Genomic DNA, 27775 nt, shown 5'->3' on the forward strand with positions numbered 1-27775 from the left:
CCCTGGCCACAGCCACAGGTGAAGCCATCGCACCTTCACGGGTGGTTTTACTCCTCTTTCTTCTTCGTCTTCTTTCTCCAAGCTCTGTAGGGTGACTCAGAGTAGCAAGCATGCTCACGAGAGTGTGGGGTTGTTTGGTGGTGTCTGCCCATTCCCGGGGTGTAAATCCTCCTGTACCCTCAAGCTCTTCAGCAGCCACCAACCTCCTGCCTGGGGTCAGAAAAAAGTGACTGTTTCTTTGTGGGACTCATGAAAGGGGGCCGAGTCTTCATGGGAGGGTCCCTAGCATGTTCCTTCCCACCATGGCTGGGTGGCCATTGAAGCCAGCTCAAGCCGGGCCTGGTTCCCACCACACCCTCTGAAGACATGGTTCTAGTGTCCTCAATGGATCTTCATTTGCTGTCATGGCATGCCTTGCAGCTCCCTGCCCTGGTACCAGCTCTGCAGAATCTTGAAGGCAGTGCATTAATCATTTTTTTTCTAATTGTAGCCAGCATTTTTGCTTTGTTTTGTTTTCCATGGAGGATTGCCCTAGTGGGGTGGGGGAAGGGTTGCTCCGCCTTAAATGGCAGCAAAGGTGTGATGGGATCTGTCTGCTGATTTCTCTGTTATCCAGCAGGCTTCAGGCATGGGGCTGGAGAGAAACACGTCCAGGGCCTGTCCCTGACGTATTCTTGGCAAATAGCAAGTGAGGCTGGTCCACCCCTGAGAACCAGTTCATGGCTCCACAGATCCCAAGGCTCAACTCTGAGGCTAGAGTTAAGAGGACACTCCCCTAAGGGTGGGTAGGCACCAACCCATTCTTGCCATGGACTCCGGGTCTCCCTCACACTGTGAACGTGGCTAGCAGTACCCATACTGTGGGCATGCTAGTTAGTGGGCAACCCTTCCCCACCCAGGCCCCACACTAGTGGCAACATATTCCAACCCTGGGGACTGTGCCTCACCCTCTGGGAGCTGTGTGGGTGGAGGAACACAGTAAGCATGGCAAGTGAGCACCAGATTGGGTTCCCATGCCACACCTGCTGTTCAAACATCTGGATCAAGTGTCTACAGATCTTCCCAGCCTCTCACCAGCTATAAGGGTACACTGAGGCAGATCAGAAGGTCTGCAAGAAGGGGACTGGGCTAGATGCTTCAGCTGTCTCCATCTGGTACACAGTAGGCACCTCCTACAGACTGGCTGCTCCCTTTCCTCTGTCAATCACTCTCTGAATACGCTGTGCCCTGGGCAGTCAGCCATCCTAGGTGCACACTGGGGCAGAGCCATAGGTCTCAAGCTCACATCTATTGAGGCAGCCATTGCCAGTGGGGAAAACCAGGTGGGAATCAGGGCATCGGACAGATGGGAGGTGTGGTTGGGCATTGCCTTAACTGCTGCTACACAGGGCTTCAGGCACAAGGGTGAGGTGCTGTCTCAGCCACATGAACCCCTCGTGGGACCTCTGCGACTTTGTTTTTGTTGTTGTTTTGATTTTTGTTGTTTTCTTGTTGTTTTTTCCTCCCTGCCCCCTTATTTTTCCTTCTGTGTTTTGAGAAAGGGTCTCATGGCTAGCTTTGACCTTGCTATGTAGGTGAAGCTGCTTTGAACTCCTGACTCTCCTTCCTGTCTGGGGTTACAGACATGTACCACCTGTGTGGTCAAAGTTCTAGTTTACTTTTCTTTTGTGTTTGTTTGTTTGTTAATTTTTGAGACAGTTTCACACTATAGTCCAGGCTAGCCTGGAAGTCACTGTGTAGCCCAGGCTGGCATCATGGGACACCTTTTGAGCTCATAACAGTTCTTCTACTTCAGTCTTTCAAATGCTGAATGCCCTGGAGCCAGTTCTATCAAAGTCAGAGTCCTTTCATTCGGGGCTCAGGATAGAAACCTAACTCCTCAGCTGCGCTCTATATGGAGCTGGGTGGCTTGACCTGATCCTCCCCACATCTTCTAGCAGGGGACTTCTTGGGGACCTGTCCCTTCACAGATTCCTGTAGTCTAGCTAGGTTGTGCCCTCCCTGAGGTCTTATGTCCATAAGTTTGTGATTTCAAAAGTCTCAGCACAGTGATCAGGAGTAGGGACAGAACTTAGTCTTTCGCAGCCTTTGGCTATGACTGAAGGGCCCTGGCCATCCCCCAAGCTCCTCCTACTGTGGGAGGGCTGTGGTCAGGCTGGGTACCACATTTTTAAAAACATCTTAGTGTATTTTTGCTAAATGGGTCCCACGACCCCTTCACCAACCAGATGTTTCCTTGGGAAAGACCCGGGCACTCACGTCAGCAGGGCCCGCTTTCCCAGGGATGCTGGGACTGCAAAGAATATTTTGGGTCTTAGCGTGCGGGCGAACACTACACAGAGATTAATCTTGGTCTATAGTGGAAAAGCTAGCCTCCACCACTTGTGAGCCACAACAGACATTTCCCCCTGACTCAGGGGTGTCCCATGACATCAGCCTGTGAGTCACTGGGGCTGGAGACTCTGTGACAGGGCTGGCCAAAGCAAGAGTGGCCTAGCTTGCCTTGGAGCCAGGCTGAAGCTGTACTCAGCCGCTTCAGTCCCTTGTATTGACTTTGCCTGTGGACCCAAGGCTGGGGCTCAACTGCTAAGGGTACCAGAGAACCTTTGTCTGCAAACCAGACTTCATATCACTTGCCTTATAGATGAGGGAACAGGGTCAAGAGAGGTTAAGACACTTGCCATAGACCACACAGGCCTCCCAAACCCATCCCATCTGTACCAGCGGACAGCAGAAGGACCATGGATTTCTATCCTATCTGGGGTGCTTTCTCTGTCCTGGGATATCTGTCTTTTCAAAGGAGAAGACCAAGCCTGTAGCCAAAGCCGTCTATCCCTGGGCTCTGTGACAGAGTCTCAATTAGCCCAGGCTTGCCTGGCATTCCCTAAGAGGCTGAGAATGACTTTGAACTTCTGACTCTTCTGCCTCCACTTCTGGAGTGCTGAGATTACAGGCACACCAACACTCCACCCAGTTTATGGGGTACTGGGGCTTGATCCCAGGGCCTCATGCACACTAGGTATGTGTGTCCCCAGCCTTTGTCACGTCCCTGTCATGGTATTCCTCTTTCCACCAGGTGCTCTGCCCTGCAATGTCAGCTCCCAGAGGCACCAACTTTGTGACTTTAGGTCTAGACAAATGTGTTTACTTCACCTGTCTCAGATGCTTGATTAGTTTGATTGATTGATTGATTGATTGATTGATTGGGTGAAACTCACCATGTAGCCCAGGATAGCAGACTAGCCTCAGAAACAATCCCACTCAGCATCCCAGAATTCTTTTTTTCTTATAGACCATCCTCAGGTGACGTTGGCCTGTTGGGTTTTGGCCATTAGCCCGCAGCATACTTGTGGTCTGGGCCACTCACTCAGCCTGTGATCCTGGGCACAGAGGGGGCAGGTCACACTGGCTGCTCCGTACCTCATAACAAGCCCCTTCAGGTCTCAGAATTGTGGGCCAGAGAGTTCTGTAGATACTTGGGGCTGAGCTCCAGTCTGCCATGAAAGGTCTCATGAAAGCTCTGGGCAAGGTCCTGCATGTTTGTGTGACTACGTAGACACCTGTCCCTTGACAAAGGCCCCTTTCCAAGGAACCAGGTGTGGCACTTCTGCCGTTGGGGAAGCACAGCTTGGGTCTGAATTGGCAGCAGGAACTTGAAGCAACTGGCCACATCACACCCACAGTCAGAGCAATGAGTTAATACATGTGTGCTTTCCTACTCATATACAACCTAGGATCCCAGGCCCAGGGAATGGTGCCACTCACAGTGGGCAGGCCTTTCTATTCATCAAGACAGTCTATTACAGAAACATGTCCACAGGCCAGCATGAAGTTAGATTGTGTCAAACTGACAAAACGAGCCATTACACTTGTCTCAAGTCAAAGCAGCACTGCAGGGGGACCTGGACTTGAACTCTTGGTGTCCCTGTGTCCTCTTCAAGGATAACAGTCATAGATATGTAGGGACGCTGGAGTTAGGCTTCCGTCAGAGAGAGAACTGCATAACCCCCACAGGAGCACCTGTCCGGTGAGCCCTGAGAGCCCCAAGTCACGACTGAGGGCTGTGGACCTGGAATCATGAGTGGTCCTCTGTTGTTACCAGGCTTTGTGGGGGGCTCTCACTTAATTCCTGAAAACTTCCTAAGTGTTTTAGACCCCTAAGATCCCTCCTGGCTGTGACCAGACAACCCCTGGATTCTTGCATAAAGTGCTGTGTGTAAGGTCCCTAGCACCGGATGGTGGTGGCACATGCCTTTAATCCTAGCACTTGGGAGGCACAGGCAGGCGGATCTCTGCACAGGCTGAGTTAGAAGCCAGCCTGGTCTACAGAGTGAGTTCCAAATCCAGGACAGTCAGGACTACACAGTGAAACCCTGTCTCAAAAAAAGAGAAGAGAAAGGTGCCTAGCCATGGTGAGTATTGTTAGGACACGGCTGGTGCCAAGCAGACACACCTGATCAGTCACAACTGGGTATCAAGGTGAAAGGGGTCATAGCTGCCAAACACCCTGACCAACAGCCCTTTTTCTCTCTGTAGACCAAAATTCACGGCGTCGGCTTTGTGAAGATCCATGCACCCTGGCATGTGCTCTGCAGGGAGGCTGAGTTTTTGAAACTGAAGATGCCCACAAAGAAGGTAGGTAGGAATGTTTATATTTCAAAACACTAGTCTTGGTTTGAGGATATCCAGAAGCAGAATCATCTCCACAAACTCCTAATCACTGAGCGAGGGGAGATATTTCCTTTCCACCATGAGGCCTCTGCCCCTGCCCGGGTGGTCTTTAGAGACTCTAGGCCAGGGCTAGATAGATACCTTAGCAGTCAGACTGCTCTTGCGAGAGAACTAGATTTCAGATTCCAGGACCACATAGGGCTGCTCACAACTGCCTGCAATGTCAGTTCCAGGGGATTCAGCGCCCTCTTCTGGCCTTTTTAGGTACCTGTACACAAATGTACATAAACACACAGGCACACACACAGCCTTAAAAAAAAGAAAAGAGCAACACCTAAGGCCACACCCCACCAGTACACCAGGAGAAGGTCCAGGCAAAAAAGCTGCCCACTCTGTCCCAGGAATTTGACCTGAACAAATATAGTTCAGTTTGAGGCCTTGCTTCTTTGATGCTTGTGGGGTCTCAGATAATTTATCAGATTCAATTTAATTACATTTTCTAGCTTGCTGGGATTTTTCCTTTTAATCTCTGAAAACTTTATGGCTGAAGAGCAGCCTGCCAGGGAAGCTGGGCTGAGAGTCCATATTTATGTGTGAGGTGGGAGGGAGACGTTCAATGCGGCTTCTCAGATCCACTGAAGCCGCTTGGATTACAGCTTTGGAAACAAAAAGACATTTGGGGCAAATGTTTTCTAGAATGTGTTATAATTGAGCTCTTGGCCCAACTCTCCTAAAATGCTGGGTCCTTTGGGTAATCCTGATACAGCAGATAGAGGTCTGCCGGCTACCCAGGTGCTCTGTTCCCAGGAAGGACCATACCACTGTGTGGTATTTTTCTGACCATCACAGAAAGGAAGACTTAGTCACTTTACACATTACCCTGACCAAAGCTGTTTAATGAAGGAAGAACTTATTTGCTTCAGTTTAGGGAGACCCAGATCATAATGGTGTGGAAGGCGTGGAGCAGGAGCGGGAGACAGCCGGTCACATTGAATCCATGAACATGAAGCAGAGAGAGGAACGCTGGTGCTCAGCTCACTTTCTCCCTTGTGTTCAGGCTGTGACCCCAGCCCATGGGATGATGCCATCCGCATTCAGGGTGGGTCTTCCACCTCAGCCCAGTCTAGAAACTTCCTCCAAGACACACCCAGAGGCTTGTTTTCATGGTGATTCTAAATTGTATCAAGCTGACAAGAAACATTACCAGCTTTTACAGAAGTCAGAACGCAGTAGAGGGGCTCATGTCTCTGCCTGGTCTTGCCCACAGGTGTACCACATCAGTGAGACCCGAGGTCTCCTGAAAACCATCAACTCGGTTCTGCAGAAGATCACAGACCCCATCCAGCCCAAGGTGGCTGAGCACAGACCACAGACTACAAAGAGACTCTCCTACCCCTTTTCCCGGGAGAAGCAGCATCTGTGAGTCAGAAGAACAGGTTGATTCCCAGCTGCCCCCACACAGGGGAATGTGTTCTTATAGTACTTTGTGACTCCTCAGCCCAGAAGAGGTTGAGGAAGTAATGTCTAAGGGCCCTGGTCACAGAGCAAGGCGATGAAGGAGCTTTGCCTGGCTTGGTAATGCATAGGGTAAACTGCCTGGGCCCTGGCTTGAGCAAAGGTCTAGGCTACGCAGACCTAGCTTTGTCCCCTGAGCCCTGGTTCCTTGTCACAAAACCTCAGCAGCCCATGGAGCAGCTGGTGAGGCAGCAATGGATTGATCAAGAAGCCTCCCTCAAGGGAGTCCCAAGGCCCTGGGGCTTCACAGTCAGCAGTGTGTTGCCTGGCAGTGCTGGGTCTGTTCTGGAACCTTCCCTCCTCCCTGTTCCCAAGGGGCAGTGGTACATAGCCACCTGGATCAGGTAGAGCAGTTGCAAGGCCTCCCCAGGCCTGGCCTCACTGGCAGAAGTGGGAGAAAGGGCTTGGGTACCAGATACCCAGGCAGTTTGGATGGCCAGGCCCAGAAGCAAGTGGCTTTGGGGTGCTGTGGCCTCGAAGATGTCTGGGGGCAATGAGCATGCACCCACACTTTAGCTCAGAACAGAGGCCTCTGCTTTGCAAAGATAGTGGTGGCTTTGGGGGAGCCACGTGCTGCCCTGACTCCACTGGCCAGTCTTTGGTGGACTGTACACACTGCCGTGCGACCTCTGCCAGCTCAGGGGCATGAGAGGTTCATACCCATTGTCCAAATCCTGCTCATTTCCACCCTGTTCTTACTAAGCATCCCAGGGAATGGTGGCTTCAGAGCTATTCTTGTGCCCTAGAAACCTCAAGCTATCTCTGTGTGGCCCACAACACCTGCATGCAAACCATTTCCTAGGAGCGTGTCCTCAAAGCCGAAGCCATCATGTGGAGGAATGACACTGTCCCTGTCCCCTGACACTGAAACTGGGACTTGAAAGACTGCCTGCCTGGGTTTTAATTTCATCCAAACCAGGCTTGGCTGAGCATGGTCGTACCTGCCTTCTATCCCAGTGCTGAGGAGGTGGAGGCAGGGGGATGAGGCTTTCAAGGCCATCCTCAGCTACACAGCCAGTTGAAAATCAGCCTGAGCTACATGAGACTTTGTCTCCAACAAAACAAAATGACAAACTAGAGTTGGAGGGCACCCTCAGTTGCCTTCCCAGCAATGGCGGTCTCAGAGCACACTGGGCTGATGAGATCAGCTAATGCCCTGCCAGGGGACAGGGGAACCTGTGCCTGCTATGAGGATAATCGGATCCCTCACGGTCACTGTTATTAGAGACAGGATGAGTTCCCAAACTGGGAGCCTACAGCGGTTGCCTTGTCTCCTTCTGTTCCTGCAGATTCGACCTGACTGACAGGGACTCCTTTTTCGACAGCAAAACCCGGAGCACAATAGTGAGTAGGCGTCCTGGAATTGCTCGTCAGAGGGTGCCCTGGGGACCCTGGTGATCATTTCATTTCTCCGGAACTCCTCGGGGTGGAAGCCGGCTCTAATTGCCTGTGACAAAAATAATTAGAATAATGAATCAGGAGGGCAGTGGGTGGCCCAGGGGAGGGAGGCCCTGGCTGCTCGGTTTGGAGGAGGAGCGTGAGAAAGGATTAAGCTGCAGGAAGCTGGGGGAGGGGACCTCCAGGCCGAGCTCCAAGCCTGCAGACCCCCCTGGTCACTCCATCCTGGTGGAGTTTGCAAGGGGCTTGGCTGGTGATGTCTGAGCAGCCCGGCAGCTCAGCCTTGGCACATGTGTTAGTATAACATCCCAAGGCCTTTGCCAGCGCAGCCAGCCTAGGTTGCAATCTGACCATGCAGGCCACCCTGCCCTACTCAGGGCATTGGCTTAGTGTTTATCCTTCAGCTGCCAATTTGACTGCCAGCCAAACTGGGACTGTGCGTGGCACAGGACCCAATTCCTATCTAAACAAGAAATCCGCCTGGCGGCTAAGGCCTGCTCTGTTCTCTCCTGCCTGAAGCATCCAGTCAGGGCTGAGGGGAAGCTGCCCGTTTGCCTGGCACAGGAAACTTCTTGCAGCCGCCACCCTGCAGGAAGGTGGCACAGGTCCTGTTGGTGAAGGAGGCTCAGACCCAGGACAGGCAGGTGTTCCCCTCTGCTGCCTCTTCCCTTACCTGTAAGGAAGGCTCTCAAACTGTGCCAGAACAAGACTGATTCTGGTTTGTCCCCCACAGAGGCAGGGTAGCACCCCCATCAGCAGTCCCGTGGCGCAGTGTGCTCTTGTTATCATTGGTGCTTTTAATTTTTTGCGTGTTTATTAATTTACTTTTTAAGGGTGGTGAGTACATGAACCATGGTGTATGTGGTAGAGGTCAGGGGACAACCCTAGGGAGCTGATCCTCTCCTTCTGGGGATTGAACTCAGATTGTCAAACTTGGCAGCAAGAACCTTTACCTGCTGAACCATTTGGCCTTCCTACTATTGATTAAGTTTGACAATTCAATTTCATGATAATAAGCAACAAAAAACTTGGGCAAAGACATAGCCTCTGGTTAAACTGGTACTGGTGTGTTTGAGGAGCAACCGTATCCCCCCTTGGCCTCTGTTTCTTGCGAGAACCCCTACAGTGTGACCCGCAATGTCTCTCCCACATCACTGTAACAGCTATGTGCCCATGTTTCGGTATCTGTGTGCCTTGCTTTGCACGTTTCCCAGGGTGTCCGGTGCCTCTGGAAGAACTTTTGCAAGCATACTTTAGCTGTGGGGAGGTGCCTGACGTGGGAAGGGCTGTGAACAATTCTGACATCTCTTCCCGTTGATTAGCTGTGGGACTATTTGGTCTGAGATTCCCCTGGGTGAATGCTGCTATTTACATTGAGCCAGAGCGGGCACTAGGGACAGCAGATGTGGAGAGCCATGACTCTCTTTGCTGCTGGAGGAAGGAAGGAGAGACACTACCTCCCAGAGACCCTGAAGCCAGTGTGTAGACCACCTCTGTGTTCCAAAGGGATTTGCTGATTCGCAGACCTGCATGGCTAGTCAGGTCTCATCTCATGGTTTAGGCCAAGGTGTGGCAACTTCTTCCTCTTCACTGGGCACATCTCTCCAGGCACTGGGGTGGCTCCATGCACAAGATATTTGGAGTCAGAGACCAGCAGCTTTCGAGAGACAAGAGCTTATTGTGCTCGCTGGGATTTTAAACAGTGGGCCTGTAGGCAGTGGGGAGCCATAAAAGGTTGTCAGGTAAGGTGTTTTATATACTCAGTTATGTTCACTCCCAAGGGTTAGCTGTGAGAAAGGGGTAAAAGGCGAGTGTGTAGTCACATGGTGCAGATGGAGGGATGTGAGTCGTGTGGTGGTGGAGGTAGGTGGATGTGTGGTCACCTGGTGGAGGTAGATGGATATGGGGTCACAGGGTGGAGGTGGATGGATATGGGGTCACATGGTGGTGGAAGTGGATGGGTGTGGGGTCACATGGTGGTGGAAGTGGATGGATGTGGGGTCACATGGTGGAGGTGGATGGATGTGTGGTCACCTGGTGGAGGTGGATGGACGTGGGGTCACGAGAGTACAGATGGATGGATGTGGGGTCTTGGGTGGTGGAGGTAGATGGATGTTGAGTCGTGGCTGTCATGACTGTGTGAGCAGAGAGCAGGAGGTGGTTGTGGAATAAGCAGAAAGCCATGACAGGTTAACCAGTTCGACATACAGAGTGACAGAGAGGGTCCTGGAGAGCAATTGAGTAGGGTTTTATTAAGCACCTGCAGTGTGTGCTCTCCTGGAGGGAGGAAGTATTGAGAACATCAATCACAGGGCGGGGCGGATGGTGAATGACAGACAGTACAGGATAGGACAGATTATGTCACAGGCCTTCTAATGTGATCTTCGGACATTTAGAACTGTGGGGGTGGGTGCTTTTACCAGAGCCTGCAAGAGGGAACTCAAAGCAAGAGGCTGGGGCTGCTGACAGAGGAGACGAAGAGATAATGGCAGAGCCAGATGGTGCAGGCCTAGAGGCCAGTGGAGGGTCACTGGTCTTGCCTGCGTGAACACGGTACAGGGTTTGAGGAGTAATCAGCATGCTCAGAAATCCTCATCTGTGAATCATGGACAGAGCTACGCCTGTGACTCAGTTGGTAGACTGTTTGCCTAGATGACAGGAGGCCCTGGGTTCGATCCCCAGCACCCCATAAACCAAACATGTGGTGCACACCTGCAGTGCCAGCCCTTAGAAGGGGAAAGCAGGAAGAGCAGAAGTTTAAAGTTGTCCTTGACAATAAATATGTTTGAGGTCAGCTACATGAAATACAATGAAGCTAATTAGATCATGGACGTTTATTCCAAGCCCATTTTTCACAGAGTTAAATTGAGGCACGGGGGTGGTGGTGCAATTTGCACATGCTCTCCTAACGCAGCCCCAGTCAAACAAGACTCCTCAGCCAGGGCTCCTGAGAACACCAAGCAAAGTATCTCATTAGTCAATGAGCTATGAAGAGGGATGGGGTCCCTCCATGGGGGCTTCTTTCCTGGTGCCCAGTGTGGTTGGGGCCTTGAGATCCACGGCCACACCTGGCCCCCCTCTGGGCATCTAACCCATACAGAACTGCATGCCAGCTCTCTGCTCCTGCTCTTGCCTCCACAAAGGGGCAGTGAGCTGCTACAGGGCACCAAGATGGCGATTATATCTCCCATGCCACCCCCGTCCCCTTAGTTCCTAGGAATGTGCCCACTGCACATGACTAACACCTTGTTAGTCCTGCTCCAGGAAGTGAAGAAAGAGGGTTCTCTGTGACCCCTATTTCACTTACCCCTGGAAGTTACTTGCTAGAGTCCCAAACCCAGGACCCTCCTGGTGCCCTGTGACTGTGGTCTTTGACTGGCAGAGCAGCAGAGTAACCACTCCCCCTTTCTGTCCCTCCCTCCGTACTAGGTCTATGAAATTCTGAAGAGAACAACCTGCACCAAGGCCAAGTATAGCATGGGTAAGGACACTCTGTGGATTTGAGGTCAGCAGCTGCTTCTGAGTGGCCTTCTTGCCTCTGAGCCCTCTCAGGGGGGTGGGTGTCTGGCTTGGGGCTTCCTCAAAGAGATTTGATTTAAGCCTATGTTGGTTCAGAACAGAGGGCTGGGAAACTGGCAGAAAAGTCATGCCAGGGTCCTGTTCCATGTGGATTTATAGCCAGGCGCTTTACACCCAGAGGTGCTGTGCCCTTGGCTGAAGGTTCTTGTTGGTATAAGGCCAGCTTCCCGCAGAGAGACTCTAAACCATGAAAAAGAAACAGACAAATGGTTCCAAATTCCTCTTTGATTATAAGTTCAACAAGAAAGAATGACAGGGATGTCCCTTGGGGACCACAGTCCAGTTCAAGGCCGTTGGAAATAGCAGCCCGAGGAGAACAGTGGCCAAGCTGTTGTGTGACCTGAGATAGGCCAGGCTGCGGGGAGGGTTCTTCCAGGACTCAGAAACGGCATATAGCCTGACTAGTGTGACCCACAGGTGGCCACAGGGACACTCTGAGATGCCCAACCCCATATCTTGATTCATTGGAGTTAGGGACCCAGTCAGAAACCCAGGAGCCCTGTCCCCATTGGCCTGGTCTTTGCAGACACTGTGGACCGTTAGAATGAGCTTATCTTGCATCCTGGGTGAACGGAGGAGGAAGCAAACTCGGGGGTTGTTCAAGTTACCACTGTCAGAGCACAGCTGGGACAAAGCCTCTAGAAGTAGAAAGGGTATGTCACTCCAGTCCAGGTACCATCGGGTCCCTTTCATAGAATTAAATGTGGCTTCCATAAAGGTCTGTAGAGCAGGCTGGACTGGAGCTAACCCCTATTCTAGCTTGATCCTGAGGCAGAAGGGCTGGGTTGGTTCCCAGGCCTTTTTTTTTTTTTCTTAAACTTCTCTAGTTCCCTTGCCTCTGCATGGAAGAGAGAGATCAGGGTGCCTTTGTAACCCCACTTCATAGTGACACCTGGCCTGAGGGCTCTACTGACCAACAAAGTCACTTAGTGACCCTCCATCAACTAGTGATGGGCTCCTGACAGCTCCTCTCCATCCCAGGGGCTGCCCTCAGGTACTCGGGTTCTAGGGTAAGGAAACAGAGAAGTAGCATGCAGTCACACAGACAGGGCTGGGAATTCTAGAGTGATTAGGAGCCATGGTGAGGGGAGGCCTCTCAGATGAGGACAGAGAAGACTTAGGAAAGAGGGTCGGCAAGCCTGCCACACAAACCCAAGCAAGGCCCTGTGGCAGCCCCACTCTGGGTGCATGCTAGGAAGGCTGAGGAGGCCACAGGCCAGGATCCAGCTCCACATACATTTTCCATGTGAGGCTAACTTTCTGCTTCTGAGCGTGGCTTCAGTCATGCGCTCTGGCTGCCTCTGGTTGTGATTCCTAAGTGTCCCTCGGTGCACCTGGCTGTTCAGGTCACTATCCAAGGAGATGGTTGTTGAGCCACGTTGCATAGAATCTGCTTCCAGGCTGTTGAGAAAAGTTGGCCCACATGGGGTCACCTAGAAAGCCACTCTGCCCTGCAGGGGGTCCTGGGGCAACAGTTGAAAGTCTGGGGGGGGACGAGGATCCAAGACATTGGTCCCAAGGATGTCAAAACCAGAGCAGTTTTCCAAGATCTCCTCCTCTGTGCCTGGGGTCCTCTCTCCTCCCCACCTTCAGTAGCAGGGTCTGGAGACAGGCACAACATCCCTGCAGTAGACAGGTGTAGATGTGACTGTTTTTATTTCTCCTATGCCCGTGTGGGCTCTGGGCCCAGCCAGCAAAGCCCCAGCCATCCTCCTTCGGCCCTGAGCACTTGACCGTGAACCCTTTGCCTCTACCAGCTTTCTTCCCCCAAATGTAGCTTTGACCCTTCCAGGCCCTTCTGTGTAACTAATAGCCAATGTGTAAACAGGGCAAGGAGAGGGAAGAAGGAAGGACTCTGCCCTTCTAAGTAAACGGCGGAAGTGTGGGAAATACGGTAAGAGCGGGGCCTCCTCTTCCGCTTCTCCCATCAACTTACAAGCTAATTCCAAATTGTATGTGTGTTTCCTGACACCATCAATTTCCCATCCGTCCATCTTCTCGTGATCAGCTTCTCTGACCGCTCGGAGGCCATCTTTCCATCTGCAGACTCTCCCTCAGGCCGGTGGGGGTAACTCCCGAATCCGAGGTTTGGGGGTGACTGAACTGCTCCTGCCTCCTTCCTCAGGGACAGAACTTCCTCTTGGGGTGTGCTCTGCGTCTTCCTAACCCTACCAATCAAGCATGTTGAAATCATCTCTAGTGGATAGCTAACTCGCCCTGCTGCGTTCTACCCCGGGGAAGAACCCCAAGATGGTGACCGGGCTCTGGGTAGCCTAGTGCGTCTGGCTTTGAGCAGCATCCTCCCTGTGAACGGGAGCACCCCGTGACGGCTCTGACTTCCAGATGTGGGGCAGCAGGCCTGCTGGTCCTTAACTTCTCTCTACCTCTGTTTTTAAGGCATCACCAGCCTTCTGGCCAACGGCGTATACTCAGCCGCGTACCCTCTGCACGACGTAAGTAACCTTCACACATACTTAATTCTTCATCGTTTGATTCCCCACCCACCCCCAGTCTTCAAGGGCCACGCCTCTTGGGAGCTTCAGTTATCCTGTGGTCACAGCTTCCTGCTTGGCCTTCTCTGTCCCCCTCAGTGGGAGCTGGAAAAGTCACACACAGGGCTGTCTTGGCAGACAGAACAATCCCATGAAAACGGGAAAGACTGTGGGAGAGGCCAGGCTGGCTTCCTCCATACCTCGCAGCCAGCTGATCCACAGGGTGTTTGCCCTGGCTCCAGCTCTGACACCCTGGGCTCTGGCATTCACCAGGGCTCTGTGTACAGCGAATGACCAGCTTCATGGGTTGAGTGTACAAATCCATCTGGCCTCTCTTTGACAAATTTCACTTTTGCTGTGGCCAGGTGTGAAGAGATAGGGCGAGATTGTCTCCTTATTTTCTTCATGGAAACAGGGATTATGCTGTGGGGCCTGAGGAGTGTATGAGCCCCAGCAGAGGCTCCCTGGAACTCACCAGATGTAGAGTGTAGTGTGGACCAGGAGCCCAGAGCAGGAGGGAAGGAAGACAGGCCTGGGAGTTGGCAGACCTGGATCTCATGCTTTTGCTCTTGCTTTCACTGGCCTTGAGCAGCTTGGTAGGACTGATGCCTGTCTAACAGCAGAACAGATGTGGGTATCAGAGCAAGTCCAGGCAAGAAATCAATTTCAGGAGGAGACGGGATTGCTGAAATAACACAGGGCAATGGGCCATATGGGGGACTTTGCGGGAGAGGCCAAGCTAGGCTCATCTGTCCCCTCATCTTACCTTCCCAACCCTAACTGGGGCCCTCACCACACTGTAGAGCTAGGGATTTGGGGTCAGTTGTGCCTTTGCATGTGCTCCTCTTCTGTTTGCCTGCAGCGATGTTTTTCTCTGCCTCTTCTCTCCAGTCCCCGTGATTCCTTCCTCCCTTCGCTGGCCTTCCAAGGCCCCTTATCCCACAGGGAAAGGGCTGCTGGGCCACAGTGTGTGTGCATACATGAGTGTGTGTGTGTGTTTGTGTGTGTGTGTGTGGTGTTAGCTGTTAGTGGGACTCGGGCTCTCTGGCCTCCTCCTCAAGGGATATGTTGCTTTGTAAATATTTCCAGGGTAGTGCCCTGATCCTTCAGGCCCCGACAGTACTTCTGGTCCCTCCCATGAAGTCTCTGCTCCACTCTTGAGCCCCCACCTCTTCAGGATACCACTGGGCTCCAGGATACAGCCATGCCCAGCCTAGCGCTGCCCTGCCTTCCCTGGTATAGCTGGAGCCCAGAAGTTAAAGTGTTTCTAGGCCCTGGTCTGCTTTGAGCTGGCCCTTTACGTCTTAAAGGGAAAGGATAGGAAAACTTTTCGCAGAGCCTACTACACTCCAACCACTGCATACACCGGAAATTTTATCTCATTTAACCCAGTGAAAATACAGATTCAGAGAGGTTTAGTAGCTTTCCAAAAGTCACATATCCCTGCGAGGAACTGCGAATAAAGACCACTTGTGATTGGCACCCTGTTGCATGTCCCTAGTGGTACCACCACGTGTCTCTCTTCCCTGAAGGTCAAATGCTCTTTCTTTGCCAAGCAGAGCTGTCATCATTCCTTATGCAACAGCCCTATGAAAGCCACACTTTCTATGTTAAAGATGGGGAAACAGAGGCTTGTGGGACTCAGGCAGCTTGCTCAGGAACGCACAGCCTAGAAGCAGAGCCTAGAACCTCTGGACATTAAGGAAATTTCTACTCATAAACTTAGCTCTAGAAGCAGAGCCTAGAACCTCTGGACATTAAGGAAATTTCTACTCATAAACTTAGCAAACAACCAAACAGCACACATTCCATTAAGTATCAAGCTCACACTGAAACAACTAGGGAAGTCAGGAGTGATGTCACACAGGAGTGATGTCACACAGCTGCCGTCTCATAACTCAGAAGGCTGAAGCAGGAGGATGGTGAGTTTGAGGCTAACCTGAGCTGCCTAGTAGGACCTTGTAGCAAAATACTAAATAAGCATGCTTTTAATACCAGCACTTGGGAGGCAGAGGCAGGCGGATCTCTGTGAGTTCAAGGCCAGCCTGGTTTGCAGAGCTAGTTCTAGGACAGCTAAGGCTACACAAAGAAACCCTATCTCCAAAACCAAACATGCAAACAAAATACAAAACTAATTCTAGGAAAAATAACTTGCTCTAAAGTGAACCAGGTCTTCCTTGTGCCCTTAAACAGAGGGCACAGATGGAGGTTAAGTGAGACTGGACCCGAGAGGGATTGGTGACTATGCTCACTCTACAGTGCTTGGTGCTTGCCTGTATATTCTGCATCCATCTCCTGTCCTCCACTCATGCTCCTGTCTTCATTCCTAGCCTGGGGCATCCTCATCCTCTCCCCATCCCTGTGGACTGTTCTTTCTTTCACCTAATATTTCTAGGTGGATGTTGGGCACTGCAACCAGCTGGGTAGCCATGATGGCTGTGGGCACTGTGGCCAGTAGGGTAGCCATGGTGGACATGGGCACTCTGACCAGCTGGGTAGCCATGGTGGCTGTGGGCACTGTGGCCAGTAGAGTAGCCATGGTGGATGTGGGCATTCTGACCAGCTGGGTAGCCATGGTAGACATGGGCACTGTGACCAGCTGGGTAGCCATGGTGGCTGTGGGCACTGTGGCCAGCTGGGTAGCCATGGTGGCTGTGGGCACTGTGACCAGCTGGGTAGCCATGGTGGCTGTGGGCACTGTGACCAGCTGGGTAGCCATGGTGGCTGTGGGCACTGTGGCCAGCTGGGTAGCCATGGTGGCTGTGGGCACTGTGGCCAGCTGGGTAGCCATGATGGCTGTGGGCACTGTGACCAGCTGGGCACCATGGTGGCTGTGGGGCACTGCCGCCAGCTGGGTAGCCATGATGGATATGGGCACTGCAGCCAGTTGAGTAGCTAGCATTAATCCTCTGAGCTAAGAGTCACCTGTTCAGAGTGAGACCCTGGGGAGGTCTCCAGTAATCAGAGGTGTCACCTGCACAGAAAGGCTGGTGACATTTATATTGGCTGCGTGTGGCTTCTCAGCTTCCTTCCGGGTTGGCTTCTGCCTGCCTTCGAGTCAGCACAAGCAAGCCTCCGGTATGAATGAATCTATACTGGCACCATGAGACCCATTCATAAAAACACCGAAAGGACCTGAGCCTGGGTGGGAGGGGGTCCCTGGAGTCCAGAAGGAAGCAGTGGGCCGCTTGCTTGAAGACATGGCCAGATCTTCCCCACCTGGCAGGGGTGGCAGGTGCTGCAAACATTGCCGACCAATGGAGGGGAGAAGGTGGCTCTAGACAGGCTCTTAAGGGGCCATGATGTATCTTGCTAATGACCAGCAAAAGCAGGTTGTTGACCCAGGTCAGCTACATATGGTGTGGATTGCTGGGAAGAGCGACTCTTGCTGTTCCTCAATGGTTTTGGGGCTCACTTTCAGCTTTTGGATCCTCTCTTCCTTTGACCTTAGCAATCTGGTTGTGAGTTCCGGGTCTGACTAAACACTTCGCTGTGTGTCCTCAGGAAGGTCAGGCTGCATATTTGAGCCTCTGGGCATGTTGGGCTCAGGGATCTGGATATTCAGAAATTGTGTGATTTACTGTGGTACACCTGACAGTGGAAGCCTAGACAAGGCTCTGGGGACATCTCAGAGTATGCCATATGTTCTTGTTCAGAAGGCTTTTCCCTCAAAGGCCCCTTTCTTTAACCCTGCCAACTTCAAAGAAATGCTATGGTCTCCTCTGGGATCCCACTCTGTGTTGATGGGAGACAAATCTTGGGGAGTCTGGTGTCAGAGGCAAAGTGGCCAGCAGGACTCACAATCCTGACCATGGGAGTTGGGGCTCACACAGTCCTCGCCGTGGGAGTTGGGGCTCACACAGCCCTGACCATGGGAAACGGGGCTCACACAACACTGACCATGGGAAGAGGGGCTCACATAGCCTTCACAGTGGGAATTGGGGCTCAAACAGTCCTCACTGTGGGAGTTGGGGCTCACATAGCCCTGACCATGGGAAGAGGGACTCACACAGCCCTGACTGGGAATTGGGGCTCACACAGCCCTGACAGTGGGAGGAGGGGTACCTGGCGAGCCTCATGCCTTGTGGCCCAGTCAGAACTTACTTCTGCTTCCATTCACAGGGAGACTATGAGGGTGACAACGTTGAGTTCAACGACAGGAAAGTAAGTCTGCCACAGCAGAGTGGGAGGCGGGGCTGGGAGGGATGAACTGCCTGAGGGGCTCTCTGTTTCCTTTCCGCAGTCACTTTACCCAGCCCTTGACACGCAGCTGACCGTGCAAAGGAAAAATACCTCTTTGGAGCCCACCTCTTCCTCTCTACCCTCCTCTCCTACACTGACTTCCAGGGAACCCCTGTCTTACGGGGTCACCCTGTACCTTGTTCCTGGTTCCCGTGGTTGTTGAAGGCACCTGGCCTCATTCCACCGACACCAGGATCTGTAAACATGGACTCAGCAGTGGCCAGTTGCCCAGAGAGCCACAGTCCCCACAGCATCCTGGGGAACTGGTTTCATGGTGTTCAAACCTAGCTGTCCTGGAATTCTTTTGAACAGACAAGTTACCAAGCCCGAGGTCAGTGGAGCGCCCTCTGGGAAACACTACATGCCATTCACTGCTGTCCTTCCTCATTTCTCCAGCAGTCCAGAATCCTCACTCTGCCCAGGGGATCCCCATGAAGCTGCTCCTGAGTGAGCGTTCCCCTCCCCAGATGCCTGCTCTCCACTCAGGAATGCCCCTGTCCCTTGACAGCCTTCCACACTGCATCCATACAAGCCTGTCTGTTAGCCCAACACACCCAGGCTCCTTCCTAGAGAGGGGCATCCCTGTCCCTCTGCAAGTGGCGTGCATGGGTGCGTCCTTGTGAACTTCACAATAGAGGCTTTGTCCCCACACCTCAGGCCTGGGGGGCCTCTGGGTGGCATGTTCTTCCCTCTCAGACTCCTCCAGCCCCAGGCTTGTTTTCAAATGGTTAGTACTTGATGTAACTTGCCTGCCCGGGAATCTAGCTGAAGATTCTATCTGATTTAGCATAAAAATGACATATTTGGTTATTTTTAGTGTCCCATCTGGCATTCATCTGAGACCCCATGACCTGCTGAACTCCCTATCCAATCCCACTGGAGAAGCATGGTCCACTCCGTGTCCTAGCCAGCTCTGGGTCTCCCTCACCCCTTGTGCCTCAGGCTCTTGACTGAGGTCTTTCTTCCATGGACAGCAGCAACCCCATTTTGCTCCCCCATCCCTAGCCCCCTGCTTGCCCCAGAGCTGCAACCTCACTAGTTGTCATGCTGGTTATAGTGATTTGGATGACAGTCATACCATGTCAGGAATAGCTGTTACTTATTCAGATAACTTTCTGGCTCTGCTGAGTGTCAGGTTCAGTGACATGGTTCCAGGTTGTCCAGGCCCAACTATTAACTCTCCTGGGAACACCCCACACTCCAGTGAATTATATGTCCCAGCAAAGTATACAAGGCCTGGCCCATTGGGAAACCAGAGAATAATGATGCTTAAGTGGGTGGGTAGATATAAGGAGGGATGGATGGATGGGTGGGTGGGTGGGTGCATGGATGAATGAATAATTAGTTATATGGAAAGATAGATGCATGGATAGATGAATAAATGGATGGGTATATATAAGGATAGTTGAAAGAGTGGATGGATGAATGGATGGATGGATGGATGGATGGATGGATGGATGGATAGATGGATGGATGATCTGGTAAGTAGATGGATATAAGGATGGCTAGATTGATGAGTAGGTAGATGGATAGATAGGTGAGTGAATGGATAGATGAGTGGATAGGTGGATGGATGGATGGATGGATGGATGGATGGATGGATGGATGATGGGGTGGATGGATGAATGATGGATGGATGGATGGATAGATGGACAAGTGGGTGGATGGATGAATGGTGGATGGATGGGTAGGTGGACAAGTGGGTGGATGGATGAATGCTGGATGGATGGGTAGATGGACAAGTGGGTAGATGGATGAGTAGATGAGTGACTGATGGGTGGGCAGATGTATCAGTGAGCAGATATGATGGATGGAAGGAAGATGGGAAGGTCAGGTAAGCATTTTGGTCCTATCACAGAACCTCTGTTCCCCCATGATGGCTCCATTCTAAGTGGCTTGGTTTGAAATTTTTCCTTTTCTGTAACAAAAACTGTGGCTCCTTCCTTGCAATTCCTGCCCTATCCATGGATAAATAGACAGGTGATGGGTGGGTGGCTGGATGGCTGTAAAGATGGGCTGGTAGATGAATGGATGAATAGGAACCCCGGAAGCCTGGCACCAGGAACCTGACAGGAGCAGAGAAACAAAGTACAGCAAGGACATCTTCCTGGGCTGAGCAGTATGCCAGTGAGGTTTCTGCCGGAGGTAGGTGTGAGCAGAGCTCGGCACAGACTGGCTACTGGCAACCTCCACCACAGCCGCAGGTAGCTTCTGATCTACCCCAAGACAGACCCTAATCAAAATCAGGACACACCTGAGCAGGGGCATTGCTACAGCCAGCTGTTGGATCCTGCTGAGGCCAGAAAGGGTCCCAGAGAGAAGGGGACAGCCAGACCTCTAAGGAGGGGATTCTGGCGTTGTGGGAGATATGCAGATGTGGCTGGAATGAGTCTGCCCCACCACTCTCCTGGACTGAGCCCTGTCTGCTGCAGGTCACAGCCCTCCCACCCTGAGCCCTCCTCCTCCTAGGCTGGCAGAGGCTGAAGTGGCAGGAGGCTTCTCCCAAGGGCTTTAGTGAATCTCCCTGTGAGCCATTTGCCTGACAGCAAGGGTGAGGGAGGTTACCTCGGAGCAGGAAGAGTTGACATTGCGGTGCTGAAGTAAAAAACAGTGTTGTCTCCCAACCTGTCAGGATGATGATGAGCCTGCAGAGGCCACACGGGCCAGCCAGACCCCAAGACATGCTTGAATCCTCCTGAGGTGGTTTTAAACAAATTATTTCCAAGAAGCTTGCACATCTTCACCCTTGTCTTTCTTTCCCTCCCTCCTCCCCCTCCGTCCTGCTCCTTCCCTCAACTGTATCTCCCTGCTTTCTCTCCTCCCTCTCCCTCTTTCTGTCTCTCACCCCTCCATGCTCCCCTCCCTCTCTTCCTCCTCCCCTCAAGTGTATCTCCCTGCCTCCCCCACCCCAAGTCTCACCCTTTTCTTTCCCTGGTCTCCCACCTTCTCCTCTGGTGAACACCCCCCACCCCCACAGCCATGTGTAGTCACAGATGAGCTAGAGGTTCACTACAGGGGTGCAGTGTAGATTCCTCAAGGTTTACTGGTGGCCTGCTCTGCTCTCTGGAGGGAGCTGTTGCCTTCTCCCTGTCTCCATAACCTGTACAGATCACAGTGACACACATGAGCCGTCAGGCTCCCACAGTGACCCAGGAGTAAAGAGCACCCCTTAGCCTTTTGTGCAAAGGAAAGTCTGCCTGGGGATCCCCCAAATCTACCCTGGTTTGGCAGTGCTGACACTTCCTCTCAGGTTCCTACTGGGAAGCCTCACTGAGAGTGTGGTGGTTTTCATCCTGTGTGAGCCTCATCTGGGACTTTAGGGGCCAGGGAAGGCCATGCTGGTAGGGAACTGGCAAGCACATCCCAGCCTCACAGAAGGGCTCCCTGCTCCTCACAGGTGCCTCGGTCTCTCACTTGCTTTCTTCCCTGCTCCCTGGAGGGATGTGGACTGGCTGTGGGTGAAACACAGAGTTGTTAATTCTCAGAGCTGGAGAAGGGTTGGACAAACAGCTCCATTGGTAGAGTGCTTGCCTAGTTCCACAAGACCCTGGGTTCACTCCCAAGTACTACATAAACAGGGCATGGTGGCTACAATCCTAATTAGTACTTAGGAGGAGTTGACAGCAGGAAGGTCAGGAGTTCAAAGTCATCCTCAGCTACACAAAAAAGTCATGGATACTGCAGTACACATGAATATCTTAAAAGATAGATAGATAGATAGATAGATAGATAGATAGATAGATAGATAGATAGATAGATAGATACAAGAAGGACCCCTCTCCCCTTGAGGCTGATCCACATGTGGGTCATGCTGCCTACCTGTCTTTCATCTCCAAAGAGTCACATGAACCAGTCGTCCCCATCTGGACCTTTTGAACTAGGAGAGAGAGCATCTCAGGCAGCATGGGAATCTCAACCACTGATGGGGAGGCTGAACAGACAGGGCACTACTAAGGTCTGCAAGAAGATGGCCTGTCGTGTTCCCTGCCTGCAGACAGCAACCATTCTGCCCCATCTAAAAGATCCTTGATGTCTGAGATCAGGACCCCAATTCTGCAACCTCCTAAAACCCTGATTTCCTACCAAAAGCTCCCAGCTCCTAGTAGTCATATGAGACTCAACTGTACATATTCAGGGAGTACATTCGTCCAGTCCATATGAATGGCTTCACATCTGGGTACAGAGACCCACCTCACCCCAATTTTTGAATCTGAATGTTAAAGGGCTGGGGAAATAGCTGAGTTGGTGAAGAACTTGTCTCATAAGCACAAGGACCTGAATTCTATTCTTGGAACCTGTTGAAAAATATGTCAACGCGGCAACTTGCGAAGGGAAACAGGAGGGTGTCAGGGGTGCTGCGGACAGCCAGCCTAGTCCAGCTGGTGATCTCTAGGCTAACAGGAGTTCAAAGGAGGTGGATGGCCTTCCTATGGATGACATCCAAGCTGTCATATATGTACACACATCTGTACACGGGCACACACACACGGTGGCATTTAAATAAATAAATATAGTTGAATGTTACAGAATGAAGACACACAGCAAGCAACAGAGTATGAGGCAGGGACCCATGGGAATCCACAGAGCCATCCCTACCCATTCTTCTTCCTGTTACTATTCTGATGCCAAGAGAGAAACTCGACTGAGTATCAGACAGTCCTGTCCCACAGAAGATTGACAAAGGGCTCTTAGGAAGAATGTGGGGACAGAGCCCAATATCTGGTAATTCCTTGCCAGGATAGGCATGGATGGTGTGTGCCAAAGAGGTCCTCTGGGTCCCCTTACCATCCGATCTGTACACGTAATGACAATACACAGACAGCTGTTCTGGAGTTTGGGCCACTCTGTCCTTTCACACACTTGGAGTCTTTTTTAATCTGTGGTTCCTACACCATCCATACTTTCTAGATGTATGTGTGTTGAGGTCATTCCTGGGATAGATCCACCCCTCTGGCCTTGTTCAAGGTGATCATGAGGAGGTAGTCAGGAGTCTCACAGTAACCTTCTCAAGCCCCACCAGTAGGGTTACCTTAAGCAAGCACCTCTTGGCTGGCAGGTAAGGCCGGCAGCTCTTTTGTGTGAGTTTAGCAGGGCAGAAGGATGGTCTCCAAGAATCCTGTCTCTGCCTACCTACCAGCTGAGGTCAGTGTAGCTCATCAGCCTCATCATAGAACCCAGAACAAGATGCTCAGAAACCCTGGGCTGTGTCAGCTTCTGGGATTGGGAGAAGAGGTCCTGGATGCTTTAGAGGGCTCCTTCATCCCCTGCTATAACCTTAGACTTTACACTTGGGAGGGAGTTTAGCCTGAGCAGAGGGGCAGTCATCCTCCCTTTCCATAGGCATCTGTCTTGGGGGTTTAGGCCTCTCTGTCCTGTCATGAAAGACCCCGCACCTGGAGAGTTGGGACACAGGAGCTTGATGTGAATGCAAGTTAGTAATGTGGGTCCTGGGGATCAAATTCAGGTTTCCGTGGCAAGAACCTTTATGGGCCTATGTGGCTGGCCCTGGTCTCTTCACAGGTATTTATCAGGAGCCTAATCTCAGGAGATGAACCTCGTGCTCTCTGTATGCCAGGAGATTTTTTATTTCAATTTTGATGTTCATGTCTCTCTGCTTGAACGCTGGTGGTTTAGATAATAAACAATCTGGTGTCTGACCTAAGTGACCTCTTGATGTCAGATGTCATAGATGAATTCCCAATTCAGTCATAAGAAGCTGAGATTCCATAACCTACTGGAAGCATCTTTCCCACCTCTGGTTGAACCCAGAATGCCAATTTCCTCCCTGGCATTCTTTAAGCATTTGAGAATGAATGAATGAATGAATGAATGAATGAATGATGGGGAGGCTAACTGAAACTCTGAAGCTCTCCCAGGGAGCAGCGTCAGTGTGTGACCTTCCACCAACTCCTTCTCCATTCTTTCCTCTCTCTCCAGCTCCTATATGAGGAATGGGCAAGCTATGGGGTCTTCTACAAATATCAGCCCATTGACCTGGTCAGGTGAGTCGGGGAACCTGGCCTCTGAGGCAGTGGCTGTGTGAAGTGAGACTCAAGGCCATGTCCCGGATGGTAAAGTCCCTGCTCATGTCAACTGCTCCAGATATTCAGCCACATGGGAACCAGTTTGTACTTGAAGGCTGTATGGGCCGTTGGGTCTCCAGGAGGCAAGACAGCTCCAAAAGGGTTTGTGACACTGCCTAGCCATGTCTACTGGAGGACCAGCATTTGGCCATTCCCACTGTGTGCCCTTGAGTTCTCCTCAGCTTGGCCAGCAGGATAGCTGCTGAGATCACCTGCTTTGGGGTGTGGAAGGGAAGAGGTCTTTGCCTCAAGGTGTGAGAATTTGTAACCAGGTCTGAGAGAACCTGCAGGACAGCCTGTGAGGCTGGCAGGAGGGGCAGCTAGTTGGGCGTCAAATCCTGTGGGGGCTTGGTAGATGAGGATATGAATGGTGACAATACAGGGAGGGTCAGCAGACTCTCAGCAGGGAGTGGTTAGTTTGCTTGATACCTCTGACAAAGTTTTATTTGTTGCTTATACTGATTGGGTCTTGGGATGGAACCCACAGCCATGTGGACACACCTGGATCACCAGTTAGGGCTTCACAAATGGAAGTGCACCCTTCCTCAGGGCGCAGAGGAGAGGCAGCATCAAGCCTGGTGGCACACACGTGTAATCCCAACACTTGGAAGACTGAGGCAGGAAGATCAGGATTTTAAGGCCAGCCTGTATAGTGAGGTCAAAGGTAGCCTGAGCCAAGAGAAAAGTCCAGTCTCCAAAAGCTGGGAGGCTGGAGATCCAGTCCAGCTGGTAGAGTGCTTGCCTGTAGCCCTAGGTTCAATCCCCAGCACAGAGTAAACTAGGCATGGCAGTGCTCACCTGTAAGCCGGTACTTGAAAGAAGAAAAGAGGAGAATCACAAGTTCAAGGTCATTCTCAACTATATATTGAGCTTGAGTTCAGCCTGGGATATATGAGAAATAAAGAGAGAGAAAGTATGAGTATTTTTAGGGTTACAGTTTAGTGGTAGAACATTTTCAGGTAGGTAGGAGCATATACAAAGACTAAAGAGCACCCCAAACCTGATGAGATGTCCTGGAGCCTCACTGTCCGACTCTCAGGCAGAAGAATCAGTGGCCCAATTGGAGTCATTCATTGTCGGGAGGGGGGCAGGGCATGATGTGTTCCATGGTCTAAGGTGTGAGTGCATTCCTTTGTTTCTCGGCGTAGGAAATACTTTGGTGAGAAGGTTGGCCTGTACTTCGCCTGGCTTGGTGCCTACACCCAGATGCTCATCCCTGCCTCAATCGTGGGTGTCATTGTCTTCCTCTATGGATGTGCCACTGTGGACGAAAACATCCCCAGGTAGGCACTCTGGGAGACACGATGATGAGGGGTACCCATGTTCTGAGACTGCCCAGAGGATCTGAGCTCTCACCCCCATGACCTGCTGCAGGACCTTTTCGGCACTGCCTCTGCCATGGAGCTGTGCATTGGAGCATTGTCGCTGGTTCTGATCAGTAGAGAACCCTGTGTCTGTCATCTGGGGAGGAGGTGGGGTTTTGTCAGACCAGAAAGACCATATCTAGCCAATTTTGCCTCTGTGATGTTTTATTGTAATTATGTGTGTATGAGTGTATTGTGTTTCATTGTGTGTATGAGTATATTGTATGTGTGTGCACCACTTGTGCTCAGTACCCTTGCTGTCTAGGAGAGAGCAGAAGATCGTCCTGGAGCTGGAGTTAAGGATAGCTGTGAGCTGCCACATGGGTTCTGGGACTCTAACTCAGGACCTCTGGAAGATCAGCCAGTACTCTTAATCACTGAGCTATCTCTCCAACCCCTTCCCTAATGTTTTAATATGTGAATAAGGCATCTGCTATTCCTTTCACCTGAATTCCCTCCCTAGTTCCCTCAGTCTCAGATTGGAGAAAGCTTGTCCCTGTTTCTGTATGGACAATACAAGGCTTTATAATGCCAAGATAATGCAATGCATGCTGGGGTTTGCTGATGGGACAGACAAAAATGGCTGAGACTTGGAGGTGGCAAGGCTGGTTGTCAGCTGCCAGAGCTCAAAGCTTGTGAGGGTCAGGTAGTGGAATAGGGGTGTTCCCATGATGTCCCTGAATAGAAGGGATCCTGCCAGCTAGGGTGTGGACTCCCCAAGAGAGGGCACCAGGTTTTTTTACTCTGGCAGCTCCGTCTCCCGAAGTCATATGGTCAGAAAAGCTGCGACCAGCGGCATGGACGAAGCCAATACCCAGGCCTGTCCAACCCTGGCTTCTGCCCCAGTTGATCTTGCATGGCAGCCAGAGGCATGGAGTCCCCCTTGGAGTTCATCAGACAAGGCTGAGGTCTCAGGGAGTTGGTGATCAGTGACATATCACCCTGTGCACCCTGCTCCACCTATCCTCTCAGAGTACTGGACCTTCAGACTGTATTTCTTGATTTTGGCTGAGCTTAAGGCCCCCAGAAAAAGGGCTTTTGTCTTGCTGCTGGCATTTGTATTGGAAGCTGAGGCTGGTGTGGGGGTGGGGGGACACAACTCAGACAAACTGTAAGACTCGCAGGCAGGCGGCAGGCAGGCAGGCCGAACTGTGCCTTGGCACCACCTGGTGCCGGTCTTGGGCCAGACAGCATGACCCTGAGGTGCATAATACACAGCAGGAATGGCCTTCTACCCACCAGCTCCTAAGGAGAGGGAGCTCAGACCAGACCAGAAACAACTGGGGTCGTGCCTGCTAATCTGTCTCAGTGAGAGGAGAGAGATGGGCCCTGAAGGACCAAGCCCTGGGCATCTGGTGACATTGCACTCATTTAAGGCCCCAGGCAGTTGGCAACAGTAGTGGCCACATTGGGTCTGGGGGCACCCTTGAAAAAGCCATCCACATGCTGGTCCATTTTGCTGCACCTTCCCAGCCATCCGACAGCATTGTGCCCCTTAGACTCAGCTCGTCTTGGTAGACTGGGAAACCAAGGCAACTGGACTCAGCACCCTTCCCAAGGCTGCATGGTCACCCACGCCAGAGCTGAGACTTCAGAGCCTCAGGCTCCAAGGCACACAGTTCCTCTCTCCTGGGTGCCCGCCTCTCTCCCACGTATGTGTGTATATCACATCTGCCCAGATACTCCAGAATCACTGTCTTGGTTGTGGTTAGCCTGTTCTCATCTTTGCATCTGTGGTGAGTGACCAACACCCCTGATGCACAAGAAGAGAATGGAGCTGGTGCCCTCTGCCTTGGGCACAGAAGAGGGTCCCTGAGAGCCAGCACAAGTGTGTGTGTGTGTGTGTGTGTGTGTGTGTACATCCTCTGAAACTTAGAAGCCACCAGCAGCAGAGGAGGAGCTTTATCACTAGTCTGTGTGGTGTTCCCTGACCTGAGGGGCTAGCACACTGCAATCCCACCTTCATAAATGGGAGCGGGGGCCTGAAGAAGAAAAGTACATTCCTTCGGGCCACGCAGAAAGGTGAGACTTGAACCCCAATCTCTGAATGAGAGCCCTGTATACACACATATACACACATACAAGTTCATGTGGATCCAGAGAAGAAGAAGAAGAAGAAGAAGAAGAAGAAGAAGAAGAAGAAGAAGAAGAAGAAGAAGAAGAAGAAGAAGAAGAAGAAGAAGAAGAAGAAGAAGAAGAAGAAGAAGAAAGCTAAACTCTGCTAAACTCCCCACTTCAGCTTAAACTCCCCACTTCAGCTTTCTCCCGGATGGCCATCTGACCCCTGGGAATGAGTTCTCCAGCCCGTGCATCTATTTATAGATCAGGGTCAGGTCCAAGTTCAAAGGAAGGAGAGAGTCAGGGCAGGTTGTGGCTAGAGGGCAGTATGCCCGCCTCCCTCCTCATTTACCAGAAATGTTGAGCCTGAAGC

The 27775-nt window shown here is 51.7% G+C and overlaps 1 protein-coding gene across 2 annotated transcripts in view; it reads left to right on the forward strand.

The window, feature by feature from the left end:
• The window catches only part of Ano1 (anoctamin 1), a 150992-nt gene that overhangs the window by 73998 nt on the left and 49219 nt on the right, over positions 1-27775 (forward strand). The window contains exons 4-12 of one of the 2 annotated variants that reach the window (XM_057778420.1): positions 4537-4635; positions 5939-6090; positions 7476-7530; positions 11014-11065; positions 12992-13057; positions 13561-13616; positions 17778-17819; positions 23835-23899; positions 25129-25263. In XM_057778420.1, the coding sequence (XP_057634403.1) occupies positions 4537-4635; positions 5939-6090; positions 7476-7530; positions 11014-11065; positions 12992-13057; positions 13561-13616; positions 17778-17819; positions 23835-23899; positions 25129-25263 (722 nt within the window). The remainder of the gene's footprint in view (positions 1-4536; positions 4636-5938; positions 6091-7475; positions 7531-11013; positions 11066-12991; positions 13058-13560; positions 13617-17777; positions 17820-23834; positions 23900-25128; positions 25264-27775) is intronic. The other variant, XM_057778419.1, reaches the window with a different exon arrangement.

The sequence above is a fragment of the Chionomys nivalis genome, chromosome 8, assembly GCF_950005125.1.
Source record: "Chionomys nivalis chromosome 8, mChiNiv1.1, whole genome shotgun sequence".
NCBI classification, from domain to species: Eukaryota; Metazoa; Chordata; class Mammalia; order Rodentia; family Cricetidae; genus Chionomys; species Chionomys nivalis.